At 42.7% G+C, this 25,369-nt stretch overlaps 2 protein-coding genes across 6 annotated transcripts in view; both read left to right on the top strand.

The window, feature by feature from the left end:
- The window catches only part of wdr90 (WD repeat domain 90), a 32,295-nt gene extending 23,921 nt beyond the window's left edge, over window positions 1-8,374 (top strand). For 4 of the 5 annotated variants that reach the window (XM_081600549.1, XM_081600548.1, XM_081600546.1 and 1 more), the window contains 10 exons: window positions 5-370; window positions 453-573; window positions 2,140-2,323; window positions 2,866-2,988; window positions 3,967-4,135; window positions 4,314-4,444; window positions 5,864-6,019; window positions 6,486-6,602; window positions 6,680-6,764; window positions 8,103-8,374. In XM_081600549.1, the coding sequence (XP_081456675.1) occupies window positions 5-370; window positions 453-573; window positions 2,140-2,323; window positions 2,866-2,988; window positions 3,967-4,135; window positions 4,314-4,444; window positions 5,864-6,019; window positions 6,486-6,602; window positions 6,680-6,764; window positions 8,103-8,260 (1,610 nt within the window). In that variant the 3' untranslated portion in view covers window positions 8,261-8,374. The remainder of the gene's footprint in view (window positions 1-4; window positions 371-452; window positions 574-2,139; window positions 2,324-2,865; window positions 2,989-3,966; window positions 4,136-4,313; window positions 4,445-5,863; window positions 6,020-6,485; window positions 6,603-6,679; window positions 6,765-8,102) is intronic. The other variant, XM_081600547.1, reaches the window with a different exon arrangement.
- Window positions 8,375-9,475: 1,101 nt separating this feature from the next.
- On the top strand, window positions 9,476-24,871 carry rhot2 (ras homolog family member T2). The gene is made up of 19 exons (XM_008436345.3): window positions 9,476-9,692; window positions 10,996-11,054; window positions 11,679-11,760; window positions 11,857-11,900; window positions 12,580-12,633; window positions 12,711-12,763; window positions 13,368-13,476; window positions 13,557-13,658; window positions 13,734-13,832; window positions 14,997-15,105; window positions 15,924-16,044; window positions 16,631-16,715; window positions 16,788-16,933; window positions 18,837-18,937; window positions 19,595-19,725; window positions 19,818-19,898; window positions 19,967-20,089; window positions 21,116-21,318; window positions 23,383-24,871. Exons 1-19 carry the CDS (start codon window positions 9,656-9,658, stop codon window positions 23,498-23,500), a joined length of 1,857 nt encoding a protein of 618 aa, XP_008434567.1. The 5' UTR covers window positions 9,476-9,655; the 3' UTR covers window positions 23,501-24,871.
- Window positions 24,872-25,369: the final 498 nt, after the last annotated feature.

Genomic DNA, 25,369 nt, shown 5'->3' with positions numbered 1-25,369 from the left:
ACAGGAGATTTCTGGGATCCGGTTCTGGCGCTGTGGAGTTCGGAGTCGGTCCAGTTGCTCTGCAGTGTCAGCATGTCGGCGCCGATCCATGACGCGGCCTTCAGCCCCACAGCAGCCAGGCAGTTGGCCTGCGTGGGCAGCGAAGGGATCCACTTCTGCCTCATCCACACGCACGCCTCCAACGCCGACGTCAGGGTGTCGAGGTGCAGTGTGGCGCCGCCGCCAGAGGTGGGCGACGTGGAGCTGACCGCTCTCTGCTACCACATGGACTCCTTCCTGCTAACCAGCACCTCCGGCGGACATGTCTGTGCGTGGGACGTGAACAAGCAGCGCTGCTTCATGGTCTGGAGAGCAGATGAGGGAGAGATCGGTACTGGACGGTTCTGTATTGCCGGGTTCTTCGTTTCACTTTGTCCCTGTTGAGTTGAACAATAGATGTAACTGTTTTGCAGGAGTTCTGCTTTGTCGAGAGAATCGCCTGCTGACGGGCGGCGCCACCGGCCGCCTGCAGTTGTGGCAGATTGAGGCGGTTCAGGGCATGAAGTCTGCTGAGACGACCTGCAGCGTTAAAGAGTAACGAGACGCTTTTCCTGTCGTCTGTCCAGCTTTTAATCTGACCTGGAACTGCTCCAGCGTTTCAGTACATTTTCTGTCCAGATGAGAAATTATCCTGTTACGTCTAGATCAGTGGTTCTTAACCTTTTTTGAGGTACCGAACCCCCCAGTTTCATATGCGCCTTCACTGAACCCTTCTCATTCCTCTCCCCCCCCCCCCAGACACACAGAATACTTTGCGGTATTCTGATTTAGTAATGTAATTATATTAGTTGCGTTACCACCTCCACGCCACTAGAGGCAGTAGCAAACCCGAAAAGATGCGACTAAGGAGCAGATTTAGATTATAGAATTTGGTAAAAACTGTGAGCTTTGCTGAAGTAAAAAAAGACACAAGTTGAAATCCATGCTGAGAGTGGAACTCCTTCAATCAGGGCTCCTCCGCAGCTCTGATTGGCTAAGCAATGTAACGTGATCCTCTGATTGGCTAAGCAATGTAACGTGATCCTCTGATTGGCTAAGCAATGTAACGTGATCCTCTGATTGGCTGAGCAATGTAACGTGATCCTCTGATTGGCTAAGCAATGTAACGTGATCCTCTGATTGGCTAAGCAATGTAACGTGATCCTCTGATTGGCTAAGCAATGTAACGTGATCCTCTGATTGGCTGAGCAATGTAACGTGATCCTCTGATTGGCTGAGCAATGTAACGTGATCCTCTGATTGGCTGAGCAATGTAACGTGATCCTCTGATTGGCTAAGCAATGTAACGTGATCCTCTGATTGGCTAAACAATGTAACGTGATCCTCTGATTGGCTAAGCAATGTAACGTGATCCTCTGCAGCAAGTGATGGCAAAGCGGGGCGTCATCACGACTTTACACAAGTCGTCTTTACCTCCGCGGTCGGCAGAGGCTCCGCCGAACCCCTGAGACCGACTCACCGAACCCCCTGGGTTCGATCGAACCCAGGTTAAGAACCGCTGCTCTAGAATCTTCGATCTGCTCCATTTTCCATCGTTACAGAAGAATTTCCTCACAGAAGTAACTCGAAACCTTCCTGACGGCTTCAGGCAGAAAAACAAAAACTAAACAAACTAAAATACCAGATTTTAGTTTCTTCATTTTCTACTGCAAAAATATCTTGGTTCACTTGAAATAAGACAAAACTAACTTGAAAGAAACCTTAATTCCTAAATATTGATGAAAAAGTTCTAGTTCCATTGGCTCCGTTGCCTAGCAACCCCAGCCAAGCCAAGCCCGTTGCCTAGCAACCCCAGCCAAGCCCAGCCCGTTGCCTAGCAACCCAGTTATAGTTCTACTGGCAGGTTATTTCACTAATATCAAAACATTTTTCCATGTTTTAAGTTAAGTAATCTGCCAGTGGGACTGGAAGTTTTTCATCAGTGTTAAGAGGAAGCAGCCCCACAGCATGATGCTGCCCCCACCAGGCTTGACACATGATGATGCTGTCCCCACCAGGCTTGACTCTTTGGCCTGTTCACCTCATCACTGCTTATTAATGTGTTATTTGAAGCTGTGAAAAACGGATTCATGACGTCAGATTTTTTATTTTTTTGGTCAGCATGAAACTGAGAGGGTCGAAGGTCGTGGTGGAGCAGGAGGTCGTCCTGGACGGGACGCTGGTCAGCGCGGCCTTCGATAGCTTCATGGACATGGGCATCGTTGGCACCACGGCGGGAACGCTCTGGTACATCAACTGGTCAGACAGCAGCATCATCCGGCTGGTCAGCGGACACAGGGCAAAGGTAACCTTACTGGAAAACTCACGACGACACTAACCTGCTTCCTGAAACTGGTTGGCTCTGTGGCCTAAACAAAGCATCTTCATCACGTTTTGCACAAAATAACTCTTACATAATGAGATTTTCACTCAGAATGAGCCGCTGGTGGCCTCAGTGTTTACGCTCAGCCAACAGATTAGACAGCCACACAGCTTTGAAAAGTGTTAGTAGGGTCTCCTGCACAACCGACAAGAATACAGCAAGTGATTTCCGGATGGTAAGTCAACAACAAACACTTTGTCTTTTCCAGCAGCCATTGTACAGCGCATATATCTGGAAAACCAGCTGACCAACCATGCTGGAGTTCAGCTTGTGTTGCTAGGTAACGGGGCTGGGATTTTTTAGACAGCAAAAAAATATGGCTGCTTCTTTTAAGCACTTGGATTGTTTTCACAAGCAGGAGAAACTCGAATGGAAAAACGAAAACGAGCAAAAAGTCAGAAGTCGTAGTTGAGGATTCGTGCTGCCAACCCGTCTCCCTGTTGACGCTCTGCTCTGCCGTTCAGGTCAACGACGTCGTCTTCAGCTGCGATGAGAGCCGCTTCGCCACCTGCAGCCAGGACGGCAGCGTGAGGGTTTGGTCGACCGGCAGCTTCGAGCTGGTGGTCCAGTTCCAGGTCATCAACCAGGTGGGGAGCATCAGCGGCTCTGCAGCCGCTGGCAGCTCATTGAATTAACAACTTTACAGAAAATAAAACCAAACAAAATACCGCTTTACAAACCAGTAATTTACCAAAAGAGGCTCAAAGAGCCGCCTGCAGTGATGACAGTTACCTGCAGACCAAATGCATACACGCAATAAAGACAAACCAAATGTTGAGGTATAAAAAGTTTATTAGTTGTTTCACGATATCCCACTTTATTCATCAGCCTGACTGCTTAATAATGTATTTTTGTAACTTACCTGTCAGTGATTCACCTGCAGGAAGAATTAAAACACGGTGATGCGAAACGACGCCTGGACAATAATCAGAAATAATATTGTGATAAACACATGATCAGTAATCAATAGATACAACATCTGATAGGATATTCAGTAGGTTGGGATCCACTGGCTCTCTGGTTGCCTAGCAACGACCTGCTGAGTAACAGGGGCAGTTTCAAGTAGCCCCAAACTTTGGTTGCCTAGCAACGACCTGCTGAGTAACTGGGGCAGTTTCAAGTTGCCCCAAACTTTGGTTGCCTAGCAACGACCTGCTGAGTAACCGGGGCAGTTTCAAGTTTCCCCAAACTTTGGTTGCCTAGCAACGACCTGCTGAGTAACCGGGGCAGTTTCAAGTTTCCCCAAACTTTGGTTGCCTAGCAACGACCTGAGTAACCGGGGCAGTTTCAAGTTTCCCCAAACTTTGGTTGCCTAGCAACGACCTGAGTAACTGGGGCAGTTTCAAGTTGTCCCCCTTTTTGCCTCATAACTGCTAAGAAATAAAAAAAACAACGTGGAGAGAAACCTGTGGATAATCGCCAGCGGTATTTCAGATATTCAAAACAAAAAACTAATTGGTAATTATCGATATCCACTGATATGGAACGCTTTGATGGTGATAGGCCTTTCAGGCGTATCGTCCAGCCCTGAGTGAACCTTGACCTTTGCCCCTTGTGCTGCTCAGGCCTGCGGCTGCCTGTGCTGGAGTCCGTCGTCCAGCAGCGACGGATCGCGGATCGCCGCCGGCTACGGCGACGGGACGCTCCGGATCTTCCAGCTGGCCTCCACTCAGATGGAAATGAAGCTGCGTCCCCATCAGGACGCCGTCACCGCCATCACTTACTCCGCCAGCGGTGAGAAAACGCCGCGTCACGCTCACCAACCACGACCAACACCGACCTCGACGCAGGGCTGTCCAAACCGTGGCCCGGGGCCTGCTGATTGGACACCGATTCATTTTTGGTCATAATGAATCGTTCCTGCTTGCGGGAACGAACGGATTCCTTTTTGATGTTTCTGTCTCTCTTTCAGGTCATGTGATCCTCTCAGCAGGAAGTAAGGGTCTGGTCGCCGTCAGCAGCCCGATCAGTGGAGCAACGATTCGAGTCATCAGGGATCACAAAGGAGCAGCGATCAACTCGATCCAGAGCGTCAGCGAACAGGTGTGAACTGAAACCAGACTTTTTTGATGATAGTTTTGGTTCACCGAAACTATTATCGGTGAACCTCATGGTGTTTTAATCACCTCATGGTGATTAAAACACCATGAGGTGTTTTAATCACCATGAGGTGATTAAAACACCACCATGAGGTTTTAATCACCTCATGGTGATTAAAACACCATCAGGATCCATCCGGATCATGGATCCTGATGGATTCATGATCCATCAGGATCATGGATCCTGATCCATGAGGATCAGGATCCTTCAGGTTCAGGATCCATCAAGATCCATGAGGATCAGGATCCATGAGGATCATGATCCATCAGAAATCCATGAGGATCATGATCCATCAGGAATCCATGAGGATCATGATCCATCAGGAATCCATGAGGATCATGATCCATCAGGAATCCATGAGGATCATGATCCATCAGGAATCCATCAGGAATCCATCAGGAATCCATGAGGATCATGATCCATCAGGAATCCATCAGGAATCCATGAGGATCATGATCCATCAGGAATCCATGAGGATCATGATCCATCAGGAATCCATCAGGAATCCATGAGGATCATGATCCATCAGGAATCCATGAGGATCATGATCCATCAGGAATCCATCAGGAATCCATGAGGATCATGATCCATCAGGAATCCATCAGGAATCCATGAGGATCATGATCCATCAGGTTCAGGATCCTTCAGGATCAGGGCCACAGCTGACCTTTAGTTTAATATTTGTTTCAGTTATTCTCACGTTTAATCAGGTGACCAGATTAAAAATATATATTTTATGTTATTTCTTAAATAAAAAGTGTCCAACAGTTCAGTGTTTAAACTCTTAACTGTTTGGGCTTTTTGTTTCAGTTAATATCAATAATTACTGATTGGTTTCTTGTTTTTAAATATCTGAAAAACAACCAAACTGTATTTCCTGTTTTAAGTTTTCTCTCCTCCTCATTTTTTTTTTTTTTTTTTTTTTTTGGTGGCGAAATTTTTTTGTTTGCTGTGCAACTGACCCAAGAAGTCGTTGCTAGGCAACCAAAGTTTGGGGGAATGTGAAACTGCTGCTTAGTGCCTTGTTGTTGCTAGGCAACCAAAGAGAGGGAGAGTGAGTTGAAGCAAATAACCTGAATGTAAAATATGTTAAATATTCTGATAAATACTAAATATATCTGATCTGTTAGTATTACTGCGAGTCGATCACAAAATATATCATTGATCTATTGTCCAGCCCTGGATCTAATATTCAAACTCTATGTAAATATCTGGCATCTTTTTAGACATTTTAAAGTTAAAAATGGTTGAACAAGCAGAGTTAAGCTTTTAAAACAGTTTATTTGATCCTGCTTTCAGTTTGGACCATGACGGTTTGGACCATAGCTAAAATCTCGGGGCTCTTTTTCTCTCCGACCTCAGTGCAAGCGGTTTGGGCTGGAAGGAAACGAGATGTTTCTGGTGTCCGGCGCCGACAGACGGGTCAGCGTTTGGGCCGCCAACTGGTCCAAGGAGAAGTGTGACCTGCTGGACTGGCTGTCGTTTCCCGCTCCGCCCAGCTCTGAAGTTCGGCTCCTGGTTTTTACTTTATCTTTTACTGATTCCTGAGGAAACACGAAATGCACAAAGTTTCTGATTTTAGTCACATTTTCATGTTGTTGATGCACCTTATTGAACAGGCAGGGATTAAAGATGGTTAAAAAAAAAATAACAATCCCGACAATTCGGACAATTTAATTGTGTTCAAGCGTCGTTAATTAACATTTATCATAACGATAAATAAACATTTATAACCATAGATGATACGATAAATACTAACCTCTGGTTACTACCTGTCAAATCCTTGGCAGGATTATTACTCCTTACATCTTCCCACATTTTTAAAAGCATTAGTTTTAAATCAGTGTTTGGTTTTCATTCTTGGTGTTTATCAGTTTGGAGTTGAACGTCAGCAGTGACAGGAGGAAGTTTCACATGTTTAGGATCAGGTTCCTGTTTTGTTTCTCTAGTATAAATGATCCCAATCTGTGTCTCAACGCGTCAGGAGGACAGTTTGCCGCCCAGCCTGGCTGCTTTCTACCCAGCAGACCCCAGGCTGCTGCTCTACACCGGCTTCGGCCTGGAGAAAGAGCTGTCCTTCTACAGCCTGACCAAAAAACAGGTATCACGCTTCACTTCCTGTCTCCTGTCGTTTTCCTCTGTCCAGACTGGGAGGAGTAAACCGTTTGTTTTCTTCAGATCATTAAGAAGATTTCGCTGACCCACTGGGCCACGTGCATTAGCCCGTCTCCCAAGGGTCACCTGCTGGCTGTGGGGTCCAAAGGTGAGGACTGGTAACAAAGATGGCGACTCACGTTTGGGACTATTTGGGACGATTAATGCTGCTGGCTAACGATGACTAGCATTGGTTTTAGCTGTTAAATTGTCAATATAACATGTTAAATCTTACATGCATGCATAATACATAAAAGAAAAAGGGTCGTGGTGCTTTGATACCAACTGTCAACATTATGAGAACTAAATAAGGTCAGGAAAATATTTTAATGAAGAAAAAAATGTCGAGGGAGAGGGAAGGTCAGTTATGCTAGCTTGACCATGACAACCGTAACATGTAGATGTGCTGTGGAATCCTGTTTGTTTCGGTTTAGTTTAAAAAAATACAAAAAAGGCGACTAAACACCAACTCTGACCGATCGTCGGCAGACCAGGTGTTTAAATGAGCTGATCAATCACCGCTGCGTTCAGGCGATCAATAATTAATAACGGTAAAGTGAACATCAAGCCTGAAAACATGAAACTGTAACGGACTGAATGTTCTGTTCTTTGTGGGAAACGTTTTGGTGTTTTTGATGCTGAATCCTGAAACAAAGTGGCGTCGGTTGTTATGGCAACGAGTGTGCAGCGAAAAGAGCGGGAAAAAAGGATGAAACCAGAAAGATCATGACTGATTAAAACCAGAAAATGATTAGACGGTTTTTCTTGGACTTGCTGCAAAAAGTCGTTCAGTGTGAACCAGATGTGAACCAGATCCGTTCAGTGTGAACCAGATGTGAACCAGATCTGTTCAGTGTGAACCAGATCCGTTCAGTGTGAACCAGATGTGAACCAGATCCTTTCAGTGTGAACCAGATCTGTTCAGTGTGAGCCAGATGTGAACCAGATCTTGTCAGTGTGAACCAGATGTGAACCAGATCCGTTCAGTGTGAACCAGATCCGTTCAGTGTGAACCAGATCCGTTCAGTGTGAACCAGATGTGAACCAGATGTGAACCAGATCCTTTCAGTGTGAACCAGATCTGTTCAGTGTGAGCCAGATGTGAACCAGATGTGAACCAGATCTGTTCAGTGTGAGCCAGATGTGAACCAGATCTTGTCAGTGTGAACCAGATTTGAACCAGATCCGTTCAGTGTGAGCCAGATCTGTTCAGTGTGAGCCAGATCTGTTCAGTGTGAGCCAGATGTGAACCAGATCTTGTCAGTGTGAACCAGATCTTGTCAGTGTGAACCAGATGTGAACCAGATGTGAACCAGATCTGTTCAGTGTGAACCAGATCTTGTCAGTGTGAACCAGATGTGAACCAGATCTGTTCAGTGTGAACCAGATCTTGTCAGTGTGAACCAGACGTGAACCAGATCCTCATGTGGCGCCTGTCCTCCCTCAGAGCGGGTCCTGAAGCTGATCAAGACGACCAGCGGACGGTTCCAGGACTTCCTGCAGCACAGCGACGGCCTGCAGACGTGCCGCTTCTCTCCGTCCGGGTCACTTCTCTTCTCCGTCGCGTACGACGAGGTTCTGCTCTGGGACGTGCCGGGCCTCTGACCCAGCCTCTGTTTCTGTAGATTTATTTATCCGTTTATTGTTCCACAGATTTTTATGAATCTAAATTAGATTTTTATGTGTATAGTTTTGAAAATAAACCTTTTTTATGGGAGAGATTCTGCTGTGTGGCTTCTCAGTTTCAGCGTTCGGGTCTGTGGGTTGGAATCGAGGTCTCATGACATTAAAGCAAATATTCTTGGAGTGAATGTTCCTGCTGGAGCACAATCATCTGTTAAAGGCTTTAGAAACTGGCGGCTAGCCGTTATTATGAGCCCAAACTGACTAACTGCAGCATGTCGGCCGTTTCTACAGGCGCAGCCTTGCAAATATATCCAGATTTTTTACATTTTATCCTGTTACAAACATCAACCTACAGGTATTTAAATGGGTCTTTATGTGGGAGACCTAAAGGATCAGGAAAATTCACATTTTTAGACAAATAACTGCTGGAAACTGAGGTTTTAACTTTGATACCCAAAAATAAAATGACTAAAAAGTGAAACAAAACTGCAGCTGCAACTAACAATTTATCAATTAATCGATTATATCAAAGATTAATCGGATAAACAATGCTGGTTTTTCATTTAAGCCTTTTTACTATACATTAGAAATACATTAAAAGGTACAAATAAACAATTTAATACCTTCTTTAGATACAAAAATAAACTATTACCTAAAATGCAATAATGGTGTCCCTTTAGTGAATGGCCTGAAAGTTTACTTTGAAAATGAAACTATTAAGCTAATTAATATATTTTAATATGCTCTTTTATTTTTTGTTTTTTTATATATAGATTTGCTGTTAATTCATTAAAATCACATTTCAGAGGGGTTTTTTTATAGAAAAAATGATTTGGAAGTGTTTATTGTGCTTAAAAACTATTTTTTATTGTTATTCATTTGTTTGTTTTTTTCCTTTAAAAAAAACTATTTGCACATTATATATATATATATATATATATATAGTCTGATGGCGTAAAATCTAAGTCACATTATGATCAGGCAGTTCATACTGGAGTAGTTTTTTGTTTTTTTTACAAATACTTTTTTAGTCTTACTTGAATAATTTCTTAGTTTTTGCTTTATTTACTGGTATTGCTGCTGTTTTAGTTCTGTTTTTGGGTCGTCTACCACCAACAGCAGCTTAGAAATCATGTTGCACATGTTCCCCCTATGCGCCATATTGGATTGTGGTAACCACTCTGTCCAGCAGGGGTCGTAGTTCTGCGCCCTCCGCTTCGTGAACCGGAACAGCAAACGGGTTTCACCTTGGGTGGAAATCGGCGTGAAAAGGCGCACGTTTGGGTTTATCTTGAAATTTTGACGTTCAAATGAAAGATAAATGTCTGCGTAGCAGCTCGGCCCGGCTAGCTCTTCTTCCCAGAGTGAGGAAACATGAAGCAAGACGTCAGGATACTTTTACTGGGGGAACGTAAGTATCCAACTCTGACAGCTGACAAGAAGCTACACGGCTAGCAAACATTAGCCGTAGCAGCTAACTAACTTTGGTTGTTCCGGAAGCTGCATCGTTTAATATTTCTGAAACGGTTCCACGTTTAACGATAAAATTATGCTTTGGCAAATTTGATGTGTTTAAAGTATTAATTTCCTAAATGGCAGCTTTATGAGTTTTAGCTGCTAAGTTTAAACTGATGGTTAAGCTAACTGGTGCAAACCTTCAGTGCATTTGTATTATAGTCACTGAAAACGACACACATGAAACTTAAATCTTATACACAAGTTAGTCATAGTTTAAGATTCGAACATTTTCTAATTTATCCTCATTTCCACATTGCTTTTGGTTTGTTTATACTATTTTTAATAACTACAGTAACTTTTCCTATGTTGTAAATTTGCTGTTTTTATATTTTTACCTCAGTTTGAACGCGCTTTGTCACTTTATCCTATGTTGACCTGTGATTTAATTTGTGAAGAATAATCTAATCAGACTAACAAAAGTATAAGGTTATTTTCTAAATCAGATTTTTCAAAGAACAAAAATATGAAATTAATCAAATAAAGGCAAAAGAAACATATTTCCAAATCAACTTTTTTCATAACGAGCAGTTAAAGCACTTAATGTATAAATGTTGCAACATTTATACATTAAGTAAAGAATGTATGAATTTTACTTAATGTAAAATTTATACATACAGTAAATGTGTTTACTGTAAATTCACTTGACCTCCAAATGGTGCAGCAGGATAACAAAGCTGGTGTATGAACAGGAGGTCTCACTTAAACTTAAGCTGCTGGTTTGTATTTGGTGCATTTTGGGATAAAATGTGTTTTTTCTTCATTCAGTGAAGTTATCTCAGCACTACCTTAAAATATTATTTAAGTAGAAAAGAAAAAAAATTAATACATCAAAACTTTTCCCATAATTATATTTCACTAAAGTAAATAGCTGGTTGCTACATCAGATCACGTCTGGCTTGTTCTGTTATTCGGGACTCACCGTCCTGCATGCTTTTATATATTATATTACTTGTATCTCCAAAATACTGTGATCTATTTACTCAAAACTTCTATTTTTGGGGGAAAAAAGTGCAGAAAAGTCACTTTAAAACAAACTTTTAGGCTACATTTTCTGCATCAATGCAGTTGAAAATGCATTTCAAAAGGATATTCACAGGGACCCGCCATGTTTATTCTATATCATATTGGTCCATATTCCTACAATAATGTGAAGAGTATTTAAGTTTTTTTAAAGCAATGCTTCACTGTTTCTGCAGCCAAGGTGGGGAAGACGTCCCTCATCATGTCTCTGGTGGGAGAAGAGTTTCCAGAGCGGGTAAGTGTCGCTGCTGCCAGGGTTTCACTTTAAAATGCATATTTCTGACAAAAAGCACCAAATGGACCTTCTGCTACGCCCAGTGAACTCCAGTTCATCTTTAAAATGCATTTCTGGTGATTTTTTAAAATAACTTTTTCATTAATAAGTCATAAAAAACTGAAATTCGATACGACTTTCTTCCGTATCGATTTGAGTTTGAACGTTTTTGGTTGAATCTTAATGGAATAAATGTGTGAAAAATGTTTGAATTCCAGTTTTTGTTCCTATTATTTCTGTTTTCTAAATGTTTTGTTCTTTTGTCCATCCATGAGCCAATTAATCAGTTTCCCATAAGGCTGAAGTGATTAATCGATTAATCGTCATTAATGATTAATCATGTTTGTTGTTGACAGTTAGTTGTTTCAAGTTTACAATTTTGCCTCAAAACGGCTAAAACTGGATAAAACAGGAAAATTACAGCAACAGTCCGACTTAAAAAAAATAAAAATCAATAGTTATCGATATCGACTGATATTAAACGTATCGTGATATGTTTTCAGCCATGTTGTCCAGCTCTACTGCGGACGGAGAACTCTGGCGTAACATTATGACCTGAAACACTTGTCTGCTTTTATTGTGAAGGTTCCACCCAGAGCCGAGGAGATCACCATCCCGGCCGACGTGACTCCTGAGAAAGTTCCCACTCACATCGTGGATTACTCCGGTACCGGAGCTGCAGCACCAGCTGCTGTTAAAATCTAAACTATCATCCGAATGGCAACATTTTAAGTTTTGTTTGGTTTTCTGTTGTTTCCATCAGAAAAGGAACAAAGCGATGAAGTTCTCAGAGATGAAATCGTCAAGGTAAATTCACCGCCATCTATTGATAAAACTCATCCAGCGTGTTTCAGTCGACCAGTAGGAGAAACACGAAGGTTTACAAAAACACAGTGCAGCAGCAGAAAATGCGTTTTTATGCGCTAGAATGCAAACAGGAAATGATGCAATTACCCAATCATTAGCTGTGTTTTCATTACAATAAAAACTGTTGATATTCTGCTAATGTTGAAAAAACAAGATTTTGCCGTTGTGCTTTCATTAAATAAGAAATGTAATTTAAAATCTTACCTATTTAAGTTTGTGTATTTAAAACCACTTCCTGTCGTCTTCTCTGTCGTCTCCACCAGTAGTAACATCCATCCGGCTGTATGAACATTTAGAAAAGAGACATCTTGACTTCAGACTTTTTGTCATTTCGGCCATCAAAACATTTCTCTGTCAGGGAGTTAAAATAAAAAATGTTTGTTTTCTTTATTTTTAACTTTAAGCTAATTTAGTTTTTAGATTTTTTTTTACAAGGTAAAACTGAAAACAGAAACTTTAGTTGTTGGTTCAAAGAAAACACGTCAGCAGCTAAGGTAACCAAAAAACACCAACAGAGGTTTTTTTTCCCGTGTGTCGCATCATGTCGGGTCTCTTCCTGAATCTTGGATATTTTTAGCATCTTAAACCTCATAAGCCGCCATCTTGTTTTGCCCAACAGGCCAACGTAGTGTGTGTGGTGTATGACGTCACCAACGAGGACACGATAGAGAAGGTAACGGCTGGACGTCCAGGTTATACCAACCAGCATCACCTCATTCTGCTCAGACTTTCATGGTTTCTCGTTTCCAGATTAAAACCAAGTGGATTCCTCTCGTCAACGGAGACGCAGAGAAAGGAAACAAGTGCGTGTCACGAAGGGAATTCACTAAGGAAAGGGGCGGAGCTAGAGGGGAGCGCCAGGTGATCGACGGGTCGCTACAGCTGGAAACTTTAGCGCTCGAACAGAGTGGAGATGGAGACGGACATGATTTATGGCCGCCGTTTTACAGGATGTGAGATCTCTGTGTCAGGAACGTACTTCCTGTTCAGACTCTTCTTCTGCTGCAGGATGATTTTAGAGAGAGGGAGGCCATTTTTAATCTGATTAGTCATCAGGATTATTGATAAAATCACAGTTTAAATGATGTAACTCATTAAGATTCTTCCCAGTACTGTAGACAGTGATGGCAGGAAGGATCTCCTGTAGCAGTCTGTGTTACAGCGAATCTGAAGAAGCCTCTGACTGAAGACTGATGAAGAATAAATTAAAATGATTAGTTCCAGTTTAATAACGTTTGGTTCTGTTTACCATGCTGGGCCCCGTTGGATGAACGTCTAGCTCCGCCCCTGGTTAGGAAAATACCTTCAACTGCTGCCATGTTTTGAGTTGCATGTGGAGCATCGTATCAATGTTTTAGCCAAGGGCCGGATCCTCTGTTTCTGTAATAACATGATGGTGTCTGCCAGGGTTCCCATCATCCTGGTTGGGAATAAATCCGACCTGCGCAGTGGGAGCTCCATGGAAACCATTCTTCCCATTATGAACCAGTTCTCTGAGATCGAGACGTGCGTTGAGGTGAAGCTGCTCACTTCCTGCTCCGATATTCTGCTTTAACTTTCACTTCCTGACGCCCGGCGTTCCCGGTTCTCTCCCAGTGCTCAGCGAAGAACCTGAAGAACATTTCTGAGCTGTTCTACTACGCCCAGAAGGCCGTTCTCCACCCCACCGCTCCGCTTTACGACCCCGAGGACAAGCAGGTCTTTTTCTGCCGTCTGAAATAAATGTTTCGTGTTGCAGAAGCTTTAATAACGGTTTGTTTGTTTCTCCTGCAGCTGAAGCCAGCTTGTGTTCGAGCTCTGAGCAGAATATTCTACGTCTCGGACCAGGACAACGATCGGATCCTGAGCGACGCCGAGCTCAACAGCTTCCAGGTTCAGAACCAGCTGCACCTCCAGCTGCTAGCTTACTGAAGTATCCATCACTACATGGAGCAAAAGGCTAAAACAAGAGATTTTCTTAAAAAAAAAGAAAACTTTGTCTGTAAATATGTTTCACCCAAAACTACGACTGGACAGCATGGCTGAAAAACTCATCACAGTATAAGTTACATATTGGTCAAAATCAATAATTATTGATTAGTTTTATGTTTTCACTATCTGAAATAAACTCGTGGCGTTTTCGTCCCTGTTTCATCCAGTTTTCATTTTACGATGTTTTTTATTTTCTGCGGTTAAAACGTTAAACTGCTGCTGCGCCAGGCACCCGGCAGCTCGTTGCTAGGCAACCCAGGCACCCGGCAGCTCGTTGCTAGGCAACCCAGGCACCCGGCAGCTGGTTGCTAGGCAACCCAGGCACCCGGCAGCTGGTTGCTAGGCAACCCAGGTGTTTCCAAACGCTTTTGCCAAAATCCCTCAGTTCAAAGTATTCGGGGGCCAAATTTTTTTTTTCCCTCCAATTAAAGACTCAAAATGTGATTTATTTTTATTACATGTACAACAATAAATAAAACATTTAATGTTTTATGTTTGCCTTAATTTTTGGGCTTTTTATTTTCTCTTTTTTTTTAAGTTTATTCCAAAAACACAAAGATGAGAATTTCCTGCTTCAGCCTCTGCTGTGTTAGGCAAATATAACGGATGGAGTTTTTCAGTGAAACATCTCTGGATGTTTGTGGCAAAACTAATGAAATAAAAAGGCTAAAGAAAGAAAACTTGTAGCATTTCACATAAACTCGCGATGGAAAATCTAATCCTAGAACAATTACAAAACGTTACTAAATTATAAATTAGTCAAAGGGCCACATTCGGCCCCCGAGCCGCACTTTGGACACCCCTGAGGTAACCGAAGGTTTGGGAGAACTGGAAACGGTTTGCTACCCAGCCGGTTGTTGCTAGGCAACCAAAGAGTGAGTTAGCTTAGCTTAGCTAGCCGTGAGAGGTTCCTCTGCCTTCATCTCCCAGAATGCCGTGCGGTTCGGTGAATATTCTAATATCCGTTGACGCTGATCATGTGTCCAACACAATGTTGTTAATTTATTGTCCAGCCGTAGTTTAAAACCAAAGTTTTCTTGCTAACGTTTAAAATGTTCCGTTTAGAAATCGTGTTTTGGGAATCCTCTGGCGCCGCAGGCTCTGGAGGACGTGAAGACTGTGGTGTGGAAAAACACCAGCGACGGCGTCCAGGACAACGGCCTGACGCTGAACGGTAGGAAACATCGGGCCGGTGGGGGAACATCGGGCCGGTGGGGGAACATCGGGCCGGTGGGAAACATCGGGCCAGTGGGGGAACATTGGGACGGTGGGGGAACATCGGGCCAGTGGGGGAACATTGGGACGGTGGGGGAACATCGGGCCGATGGGAAACATCGGGCCGGTGGGGGAACATTGGGCCGGTGGGAAACATCGGGCCGGTGGGAAACATCGGGACGGTGGGGGAACATCGGGCCAGTGGGGGAACATTGGGACGGTGGGGGAACATTGGGCCGGTGGGAAACATCGGGCCGGTGGGGGAACATCGGGCCGGTGGGAAACATCGGGCCGGTGGGGGAACATCGGGCCGGTGGGAAACATCGGGCCAGTGGGGGAACATCGGGACGGTGGGGGAACATCGGGCCGGTGGGGGAACATCGGGACGGTGGGGGAACATCGGGCCGGTGGGGGAACATCGGGCCGGTGGGGGAACATCGGGCCGGTGGGAAACATCGGGCCGGTGGGGGAACATCGGGACGGTGGGAAACATGGGGCCGGTGGGAAACATCGGGCAGGTGGGAAACATCGGGCCAGTGGGGGAACATGGGGCCGGTGGGAAACATGGGGCCGGTGGGAAAACATCGGGCCAGTGGGGGAACATCGGGACGGTGGGGAACATCGGGACGGTGGGAAACATGGGGCCGTTGGGAAAACATCGGGCCGGTGAGGGAACATCGTGCCCATGGGGGAACATCGGGCCCATGGGAAACATTGGGGGCCGATGGTTTTATTCATCTGGTGGCTTCGTTTACATTCAGGGTTTCTGTTTTCCAGGTTTTCTGTTTCTAAACACTTTGTTCATCCAAAGAGGCCGGCATGAAACCACCTGGACCATCCTGAGGAAGTTTGGTTATGACGACAACCTGGAGCTGACCGACGACTACCTGTACCCCGAGTCGGTGCATTTATTATTATTATTATTGTTCTGAAGACTTTAGACAGAAAATGGGCAGAAAAGATGAAATCAGGACTAATTTTAATTGATGTTGCTCTGCATAAAAGGAAACGTGCTTCAAATTCACTGGCTTCTGGTTCAGCAGCCTCACGTTTCCTCCAGTTTAAAACTGGACGAGTTTGATGTGAGGAGCTTAAATCCATGTAAGCAAAGGAAAATGTTTAAATTTCACACCGTACGCGTCCTGGCACTTTGATTAACTTTCTCTGCTTTCTTCCGTAGTTTTCACTTGTATTTTGCCAAATTACGTCAACCTGAAATCTGAAATGATATTCAGTGTTTAACCTCAGGAAGTAAATCATCGAGTGTTTATTCAAAGTTTGTTTTTGGGGTTTTATCGTTAGTTTTACCAGCCGGCCCTTTAAGGACGTCCACAATCTGGATTTAAAATAAAATGTGTTTGACTTTCCTGATCTGTAAGAACTCTGTAACGATGTCTAAAACTCTATAACTTGATCAACTTTGATTATTTGTGTTTGGAAAAGTTAAACAAGTTTCTCGCTCGTCGGCTGCTTTGTGTTTCCAGACTCCGAGTTCCTGTGGGCTGCAGCACAGAGATCAACCAGTTGGGCCACCAGTTCCTCCAGCAGCTGTTTGACAAATACGACGAGGCGAGTCCAGAACAGGAAGTCGGCCGGTAAAGACCGTCTGATTTTACTGAGTCCGGCTGTTTTCCTGCTCAGGATCAGGACGCCGCCCTGTCGCCGGCGGAGCTGAAGAACCTGTTCTGCGTTTGTCCCTACATGCCGTGGGGCGCCGACGTCCTGCTGGCCGTGCCGACCACGGACCAGGGCTACATCACCAACCGGGGCTACCACTGCCAGTGGATGTAGGTGAAGCCGAGTTCACGCATCCGCTATGCCAGAGCAGATTATCGGCACCAATCTTTACCATAACCGAGGCGTTAAGATTTTACTCAAGCAGGAGATAAACGTGTTTTTGCTCGAGTACAAATAAAAAGTAACTAAACGATAAATTATCAGACCAAAGAAATTTTCCAAATCACTTTTTCATTATGAAATCTTGTGAAACTTTAACAAAAACTGCAGGTGAGAGTCTGAATGGTGAGTTTCTGGTTAAAACGTGTTTATGTTTCATTCAGAAATTTCACTCAGTAGGATTAGAAAGTACTGCATAGTAAAAATACTCCTAAAAGTTCATTCTTTCAAAAAAGTTGCTCTACTAAATGTAACCAGTTCCTCCCCGGTTCTGGTGAAGACTCTTTGGGTCGGTTCGGGTCGGTTCTCCACTCCTTCATTAGACGCCGTTTCTTTTTTGTTCCGTCTTTTAGCGCCGAGTTAAAAGACTCGGCGCTAAAAGACGCCGGCGTCAGAGGAAATCGCATACGATTTCAGAGGAAATCGTATGCGATTTGATGAGGTTTGGTGAGATTTGATTATGTTTGGTGAAATTTGATTAAGTTTGGTGAGATTTGATCAAATTTGATGAGGTTTGGTGAGATTTGATGAGGTTTGGTGAGATTTGATGAGGTTTGGTGAGATTTGATTATGTTTGGTGAGATTTGATTAAGTTTGGTGAGATTTGATCAAATTTGATGAGGTTTGGTGAGATTTGATGAGGTTTGGTGAGATTTGATTATGTTTGGTGAGATTTGATGAGGTTTGGTGAGATTTGATGAGGTTTGGTGAGATTTGATGAGGTTTGGTGAAATTTGATGAGGTTTGGTGAAATTTGATGAGGTTTGGTGAGATTTGATATTTGATTATGTTTGGTGAGATTTGATTATGTTTGGTGAAATTTGATGAGGTTTGGTGAGATTTGATGAGGTTTGGTGAGATTTCATTATGTTTGGTGAGATTTGATGAGGTTTGGTGAGATTTGATGAGGTTTGGTGAGATTTGATGAGGTTTGGTGAGATTTGATGAGGTTTGGTGAAATTTGATGAGGTTTGGTGAGATTTGATATTTGATTATGTTTGGTGAGATTTGATGAGGTTTGGTGAGATTTGATTATGTTTGGTGAAATTTGATGAGGTTTGGTGAGATTTGATGAGGTTTGATGAGGTTTGGTGAGATTTCATTATGTTTGGTGAGATTTGATGAGGTTTGGTGAGATTTGATGAGGTTTGGTGAGATTTGATGAGGTTTGGTGAGATTTGATGAGGTTTGGTGAAATTTGATGAGGTTTGGTGAGATTTGATATTTGATTATGTTTGGTGAGATTTGATTATGTTTGGTGAGATTTGATTATGTTTGGTGAGATTTGATTATGTTTGGTGAAATTTGATGAGGTTTGGTGAGATTTGATGAGGTTTGGTGAGATTTCATTATGTTTGGTGAGATTTGATGAGGTTTGGTGAGATTTGATGAGGTTTGGTGAAATTTGATGAGGTTTGGTGAGATTTGATATTTGATTATGTTTGGTGAGATTTGATGAGGTTTGGTGAGATTTCATTATGTTTGGTGAGATTTGATGAGGTTTGGTGAGATTTGATGAGGTTTGGTGAGATTTGATATTTGATTATGTTTGGTGAGATTTGATGAGGTTTGGTGAAATTTGATGAGGTTTGGTGAGATTTTCTGTCTGGGATCTGAATGCCAGTGAGTGAAATCTGTTCGATTGAACCTGCTAAACTGAAGGTTTTTCATGGTTTTGACATCCTGCCGTGTGAACGAGGCGCTAGCCACTCGTTAGCCGCTCGTTAGCCACTCGTTAGCCGCTCGTTAGCCGCTCGTTTTCTCTCTGGCTGAATCTGTGGCTTGTGGTTTCAGGCTCTCTGCCTACCTGGACGTCCACCGCTGCCTGGAGCACCTGGGTTACCTGGGTTACCCGATCCTGACCGAGCAAGAGTCGCAGACCGCAGCCGTCACAGGTGAGGGACGCAACCTGCTGGGCAGCAGCCAGCTGCACCTGTTACCTTTACTGAAGTAACGTCTTAGAGAGAATTTACTTTATTTTCACTAAGCTCTACTTTATTTTATTATAAAGTTTTTATGCTCTTGAGTAAAATTTTACTTTTTTACCCACTGAATGAAAAACAAACATGAAATATTAAATGATTGATAATTTGATCAGTACTCGAGTAACTTTTTACCTTTTATTTTTTTATTCTTCTGAGTAACTTTTTGGCTACTTTTAAATCATTTTTGGAAACGTTGCGTTGCTCGTCTGTGTTCCCAGAACTTTAATGCAGTTTGGATCAGGTGCTTGAAATCCTTGAAAACACAACGGTTTCACTGATGTGTTTTCAAGGACTGGAAAGTGTTTGATATTCAAACATCACAGTTTGGTAATAAAGTTCAATGTCACGTTTGATTAAATGACTAAATCTGGAAATAATTATCTACGTTTTTAATTAATTTGTTTTTATCTTCATAGTTTGGAAAAGTTTGAAATTTAAAGGAAGTAAATTTATTTTTTCTAATCTGTGAATCTTAATTTTTAAATATTTCTACACGTTGTACAATGTTGAGGTTTAAAACCCGTTTTGCATATTTTGCCGTTCACTTGTTTTATGTTTTGGATGCAGTGACCCGGGAGAAGGATGTGGATCTGGAAAAGCGTCAGACGCTGAGGTCAGCGTTTCTCTGCAAGGTGATCGGGCCGCGCGGCACCGGGAAGACCGCCTTCCTCCAGGCGTTCGTGGGCCGCAGCGTTCTGGTTCGTTCTGAAAAAATAATCGGTGGAAAACGAAAACCCGTTTGACGCCGCAAACCGTTAAACTGTTTCATTTCCTGGTTTTGTTTCATCAGAGTAAAGGAAACGCCAGCAGTGCCTTCTCACCGTATGTCATAAATACAGTTCAGATCGGCAACCAGGAGAAATACCTGATGGTAAGTATCAGAGCTGCTGCCCTTTGACCTCTGACCCCTCCCTGACCTCTGAGCCTTCCTCCCTGCAGCTGAACGAGGTGGATGTGGAAATGGAGTTCCTCAAGGCGTCGGACGCCGCCTGCGACGTCGCTTGTCTCATGTACGACGCCAGCGATCCCCATTCCTTCGACTACTGCGCCAGCATTTACAAGGTCAGTGTCGGGGTCAAGGTCGCAGAGGTGAAAGGTCGATGTCCAGGTGTTTCTCCCTGGTTCCTGGGTTCAGCTTAGTAAGATCAGAAAGATCAAACAAACTAAAGTTTTGCTTTAATGAGTTTATGTGTTTCAGTTAGCGCATTAGCGTTATCAGATTTATCACAATCCCCAAGGGCATTAGCAGCTTTAGCGTTATCCCGATTAGCATTTTTAGCATTATCCGCTTTAGCATTATCAGGGTTAGCTTTATTGGTGTTAGCAAGAACTGTGTTTGCAAGATTGGCTTTAGCGTTATCGGCTTTAGTGTTATCGGCATTACCTTTATTGGCATTAGCGTTACTGGCCTTAGCGTTACTGGCCTTAGCGTTACTGGCATCAGCGTTATCGGCATTAGCGTTACTGGCATTAGCGTTATCGGCATTACCCTTATTGGCATTAGTGTTATTGGCATTAGCTTTATTGGCATTAGCTTTATCGGCATTAGCGTTATCGGCATTAGCGTTACTGGCATTACCCTTATTGGCATTAGTGTTATTGGCATTAGCTTTATTGGCATTAGCTTTATTGGCATTAGCTTTATCGGCATAAGCGTTATCGGCATTAGCGTTATTGGCTTTAGCGTTATTGGCTTTATCGGCATTAGCGTTATCGGCATTACCGTTATCGGCATTAGCGTTATCGGCTTTAGCGTTATCGGCTTTAGCGTTATTGGCTTTATCGTTATTGGCTTTAGCATTATCGGCATTAGCATTATCGGCATTAGCGTTATCGGCATTACCGTTATCGGCATTAGCGTTATCGGCTTTAGCGTTATCGGCATTAGCGTTATGGACATTAGTGATATCGGCTTTAGCGTTATTGTGTCTGAGACTCAACAGTTCCAGCAGAAATTAAGCATTAAATGAAAATCATCTGTATGTCGATATTTTCCAGTCAGACGATAGAAGTTGAATTCATTTTGCTCCTCAGAGGAGCAGCCAGTCAACATGGTGGCTTAGTTTTCTCTGTGTCCTCCATGTTTAGCAACATTACATGGACGGCAGCGTTCCGTGTGTTCTGGTCGCCTCCAAAGCGGATCTTCCTGAAGCCAAGCAGTTCCACGGCATGACGCCAGCCGAGTTCTGCTACAAGCACCGCCTGCCGCCGCCGCTGCCGTTCTGCGGCCTGACGCTCGACGCCGCCAGCAGCAGCATCTACAGCAGGCTGGCCTGGGCCGCCATGCACCCGTACGTACCAGAACCAACACCAGAACCGGCATGAAATAATTTCACTTTGGGGTCAATAATGTATTTTTGAAAGTGGATTTGAAATTTGCAAGTAGACCTGTTGCGATAAACGATAATTAAATCGCACGATAAATTAAATGTATCAACCTAATTTTAGTTATCGTCTTTATCGTCTCTTCCTGCCTTTTTTCTTTCTGTTGATGACGCTGAATGAAAAAATGCTCAGCTCCGGTGCTCTCCACTGACAAATCCCTTCCTCGTTTTCTTAGTGTAATGTCCAGCGCTCACGACACAAGCTGTCGGCCCATTTTCTAAACCTGAGAGACACATTAGCTGACAGAAATCCCAGGTATAACGGTTCGATCGGGTTCGTCGTGCCCGTGTGGTGTCCAGCCACATGGACACAAAATAATGGCTACAAGTCCAGTTAACTAATTTAAATCGGGCATTAATCAGTGCTTTACTATAATCTACCTGTGATGCATGTGGCTCAGCGTAAAGTCCTGACAGAATGAAAATCATTATAACCTATTTATGTCACGTTAACGAAGAACAGCTGAAAACTTACCGGGTTCATCAACTGCGGTAGCAATTTGGCTCCAACTCCTCCCCTTGTCATTTCTATATTCTTTCACAAAACGTTAAATAAATATTAATGTTGTTTCCACATATAATCTCCGATGTCCGCTGGACTTCAGGTTGCGCAGCTGTTTGGGATTCCCCTCCATAATTTCCCCTCAGAAAGCGGGAGGAGAATCCGCGCTTTCTGATTGGCTACCTGTCACATTCAGCGTTAACGGAAAACCCCTGATTTAGATCCGAGCGGCCACGACGCTCTAAATCACTACAGGATGATCGGTTACGAAATCACCAGCGACAATCTTGGATCGGTCAACGATCTAAGATTGTCATAAGGGGCAAAAAATCGTGTGGCATGAACTATTGCATTAGGTAGTCGATGTGCCCATCTTCTCTATTTAGATCTAGTGATTACTGATGGGCAATATAGTATACAGACTTTATTATCTGCACTGTTTTGGTTTAATGCAATATTTATTTCCACTTTGGCTTTATGATGTTTAGTTTTCATTCAAGTACGTTTTTTGTTAATGGAGACTGAGAATCAATTAACACTGGAGCTGATTTAGTTTATCAGTTCCAGTGTTACGTGTTCTTTTGAAAATAAAGTGCATCTATCCATGGCAGGAAATCACATGCATTTCCAGTCATTTCCATTAAATCATTGTCAAAAGGTCTTGAAACAATATTATCGTTTATCGCAATAATTTTTTAGACAATTTAATCGTCCAGCAAAATTTGTTTTCGTGACAGGCCTAGATGCAAGACAACAGGGCTGGGTGATAAATAGATTTGCTTAATCAAACTTTTTCTTTTATTTAATTCTTGTAAAATCTGTATTTTCTCGCGATGCATTCCTTGGGTTTCCATAGTTCAGAGTGATGTCAGGGCGGCCATCTTGTTTCACAGCTTTTATTCATTTGGACTTGAATTCAGGTGAACTCCATGATGTTTAGAGCCAGGCTGCAGTTTTTATCCGTAGTGATACGAGAAAGGACAAAAAATAAGAATAAAATCACAATAACACAGGAATAATGTCGTAAAAATATGAGAATAAATTTAGTAAAAATACGACTATAGTGGTAATAATACAAGAAAACATTTAATAATACGAGAATAAAGTAATGAAGTCGTACTACATTAAGTCACGATAATATAATAATGTAGAAATACAAGAAACAACGTGTAAATTAAGTAATGCTACATTAAGTCAAAATAAGAATAAAGTCGTAATAACATGAGGAGAAAATGAGGAACAATAAAACATCAGAATGAAGAATGTTGAGCATCTTGTGATACTTTATGTTTTAACACATTATCACGATTCTCCTTGTTCTGATATTATCTGAGTTAAACACAAGTTATTGTGGCCTCAGCCTAAAACTCCACATAACATCAGCTTTTTAAATACTTTTTTATTGTATTTTAGTGAAGATCCGTCTCGGCTCTGACGGAACCTCTTGCTGGTTCGTGTTTGTTTTCCAGCCACCTGAACGGGTCGGACCTGAGCAGCGCCTCCTTCTGGCTGCGGGTGGCTCTGGGCTCCGCCGTCGTCGCCGTTCTGGGTTTCGCCGTCTACAGAGCCGTGGCTCGGCTAAAATGACCCGACAATTATCTCCATCCGTCACGACCAAACCCGGAGGCCGAACTGTTTTCCATCTGCCTGACCTCTGACCTCTGCTGGAGGTCACTGCTGCTGCTGCTGCCTTACGCTTCACCCGCTGGCCTGAAGAGCAGCTCCTCCTCCTGAACACCAAGGTGCTTTCATCAGGGAGATGCTCCCGCCTCCTGCTGCCCCGTCAGCAGATCTGAGTTACAGATCATGTTCTGCATGCGAGCAGCGCGTGAAAATGAAAACGACGCCAAATTATCCAGAATCAGAGCTGGACGTTCAGACCAGCTGCTACAAAACGTCATGAAATCCTGATACGATTGCCAAATAACTGGTTTTACCCCAAACAGGAAGATTTAGCTTCACAAATCATTCACCGCAGTTTAAACCCTGTGATGGTGAGAACCTTCTGTTGCATGAAGACATTTGCTTTTATGGAGGAAATGGACTTTTGATTTTAACGGCGTTCGCGACAAAGTGTTAGGGAGGTAGATAGAAAAAAAGAGTAAATTTCAGCCAAAAAAATCTGAATTTTTCTAGAAGATTTCTGCAGAGGTCCCTCTTGAAAATGAGATATTACCTTGTCAAAGAAAAATAAAGTAAAATTCTCAGTTTGAAAAGTCAAAAAAGTTTCAAGAAAAAATCTGAAATTTTCTAATCTCAGAAATATTCTAGAACAAAAAATTTTTTTTGGCTTCAAAAGTAAAAAATTTTAAACTTTGCGAGTTTTCTAACAAATATGAGTTTTCAAACTCAGAAAAAAACTCATTTTTAGGAAACTAGAAAAAAGTGGAAATTTCTGATTTTGAAAAGGTAAAAAATTGCTAGAGAAAATTAAAAAAAAATTGGAGATCAATCTCAAATTTTGTAGAAAAAAATAGAAAATTTTTGTTTGAAAACTTGCAAATTTGCTAGAAAAAAACTTTAAAATTTTAAGATGAAACATGAAAACTTCCAAAATATCTGGGGAGGTCTTTGGGAAGTTTCTGAGATAAATCCCATTCCTGAGGTTTTTTTTTTTTTGGCAATTTTTGACTTTTCTAAGAAATGTACTTTTTAATTTGTTCTTCCATCTACAATGTCCCTGAGTGACTGAAGGAAAACGTGCCGGGTTTATCTGCTGTGCCTCCAGTTTCCTCTCCTCCAGGTTGTTTTAATGAGACTGAAGCTGGCCTGTGTTGTTCTGTTCCTCTGCGCCTGGCTGACCCAGTTACAGAACCCGCTGCTGGTTCCGGTTCCCCAAACACCAACCAGTTTGTGATTAAGCTGAGAGGCGGAAGGAAACATTTCTGTGACTTTTCAAAAACTTTTTTATTCCTGAAAGTGAACAGATTCAGATGCTTAATAAAAGTCCAGGCCGGAGTGATTCTCATTTTATTACGGTTTAAAATGTACCAAAATCTAGCAAAAACAGAAACAAATCTGCTGGCCTCCATTTCGTAACTACGCGTGACGTCATGACGTCCTCACGCAGGAACGTACGCATGCGCGGAGAGCACCAAAACAAGCAGGAGACTACAAAAGAGAAAAGGAATTCAACGTCTTTGTTGAAGGCAAACATTTGGACTAATTTTGGTTTTTATCGACTCTCCGGGAAAACCGACTTTGACATAAACTTCACTATGTGCAAAGTTCGCGAAATGAAGAGTGAGAACTTCGGGAACACCGAAAATACGCCAAGCTAAGCTACATCGGAGCTAAAGGTACAGACGTGATTGGTCAAGTTTAAATTTGTGTTTATTAAAAATGTACAACGGAGCATTAAGGTCAGACTAAGATAATTTTTACAGAACTAAAGTCATAATATTACTGGAATAAAGACACAATATTACCAGAAGAAAATGACTAGACGACCTTAGT

This window comes from Poecilia reticulata, chromosome 19 (genome assembly GCF_904066995.2).
Source record: "Poecilia reticulata chromosome 19, P_reticulata-male-v2, whole genome shotgun sequence".
Classification (NCBI taxonomy): Eukaryota; Metazoa; Chordata; class Actinopteri; order Cyprinodontiformes; family Poeciliidae; genus Poecilia; species Poecilia reticulata.
The sequence above is the reverse complement of the archived record's forward strand: the minus strand, read 5'-3'. Positions and strand labels throughout refer to the sequence as shown.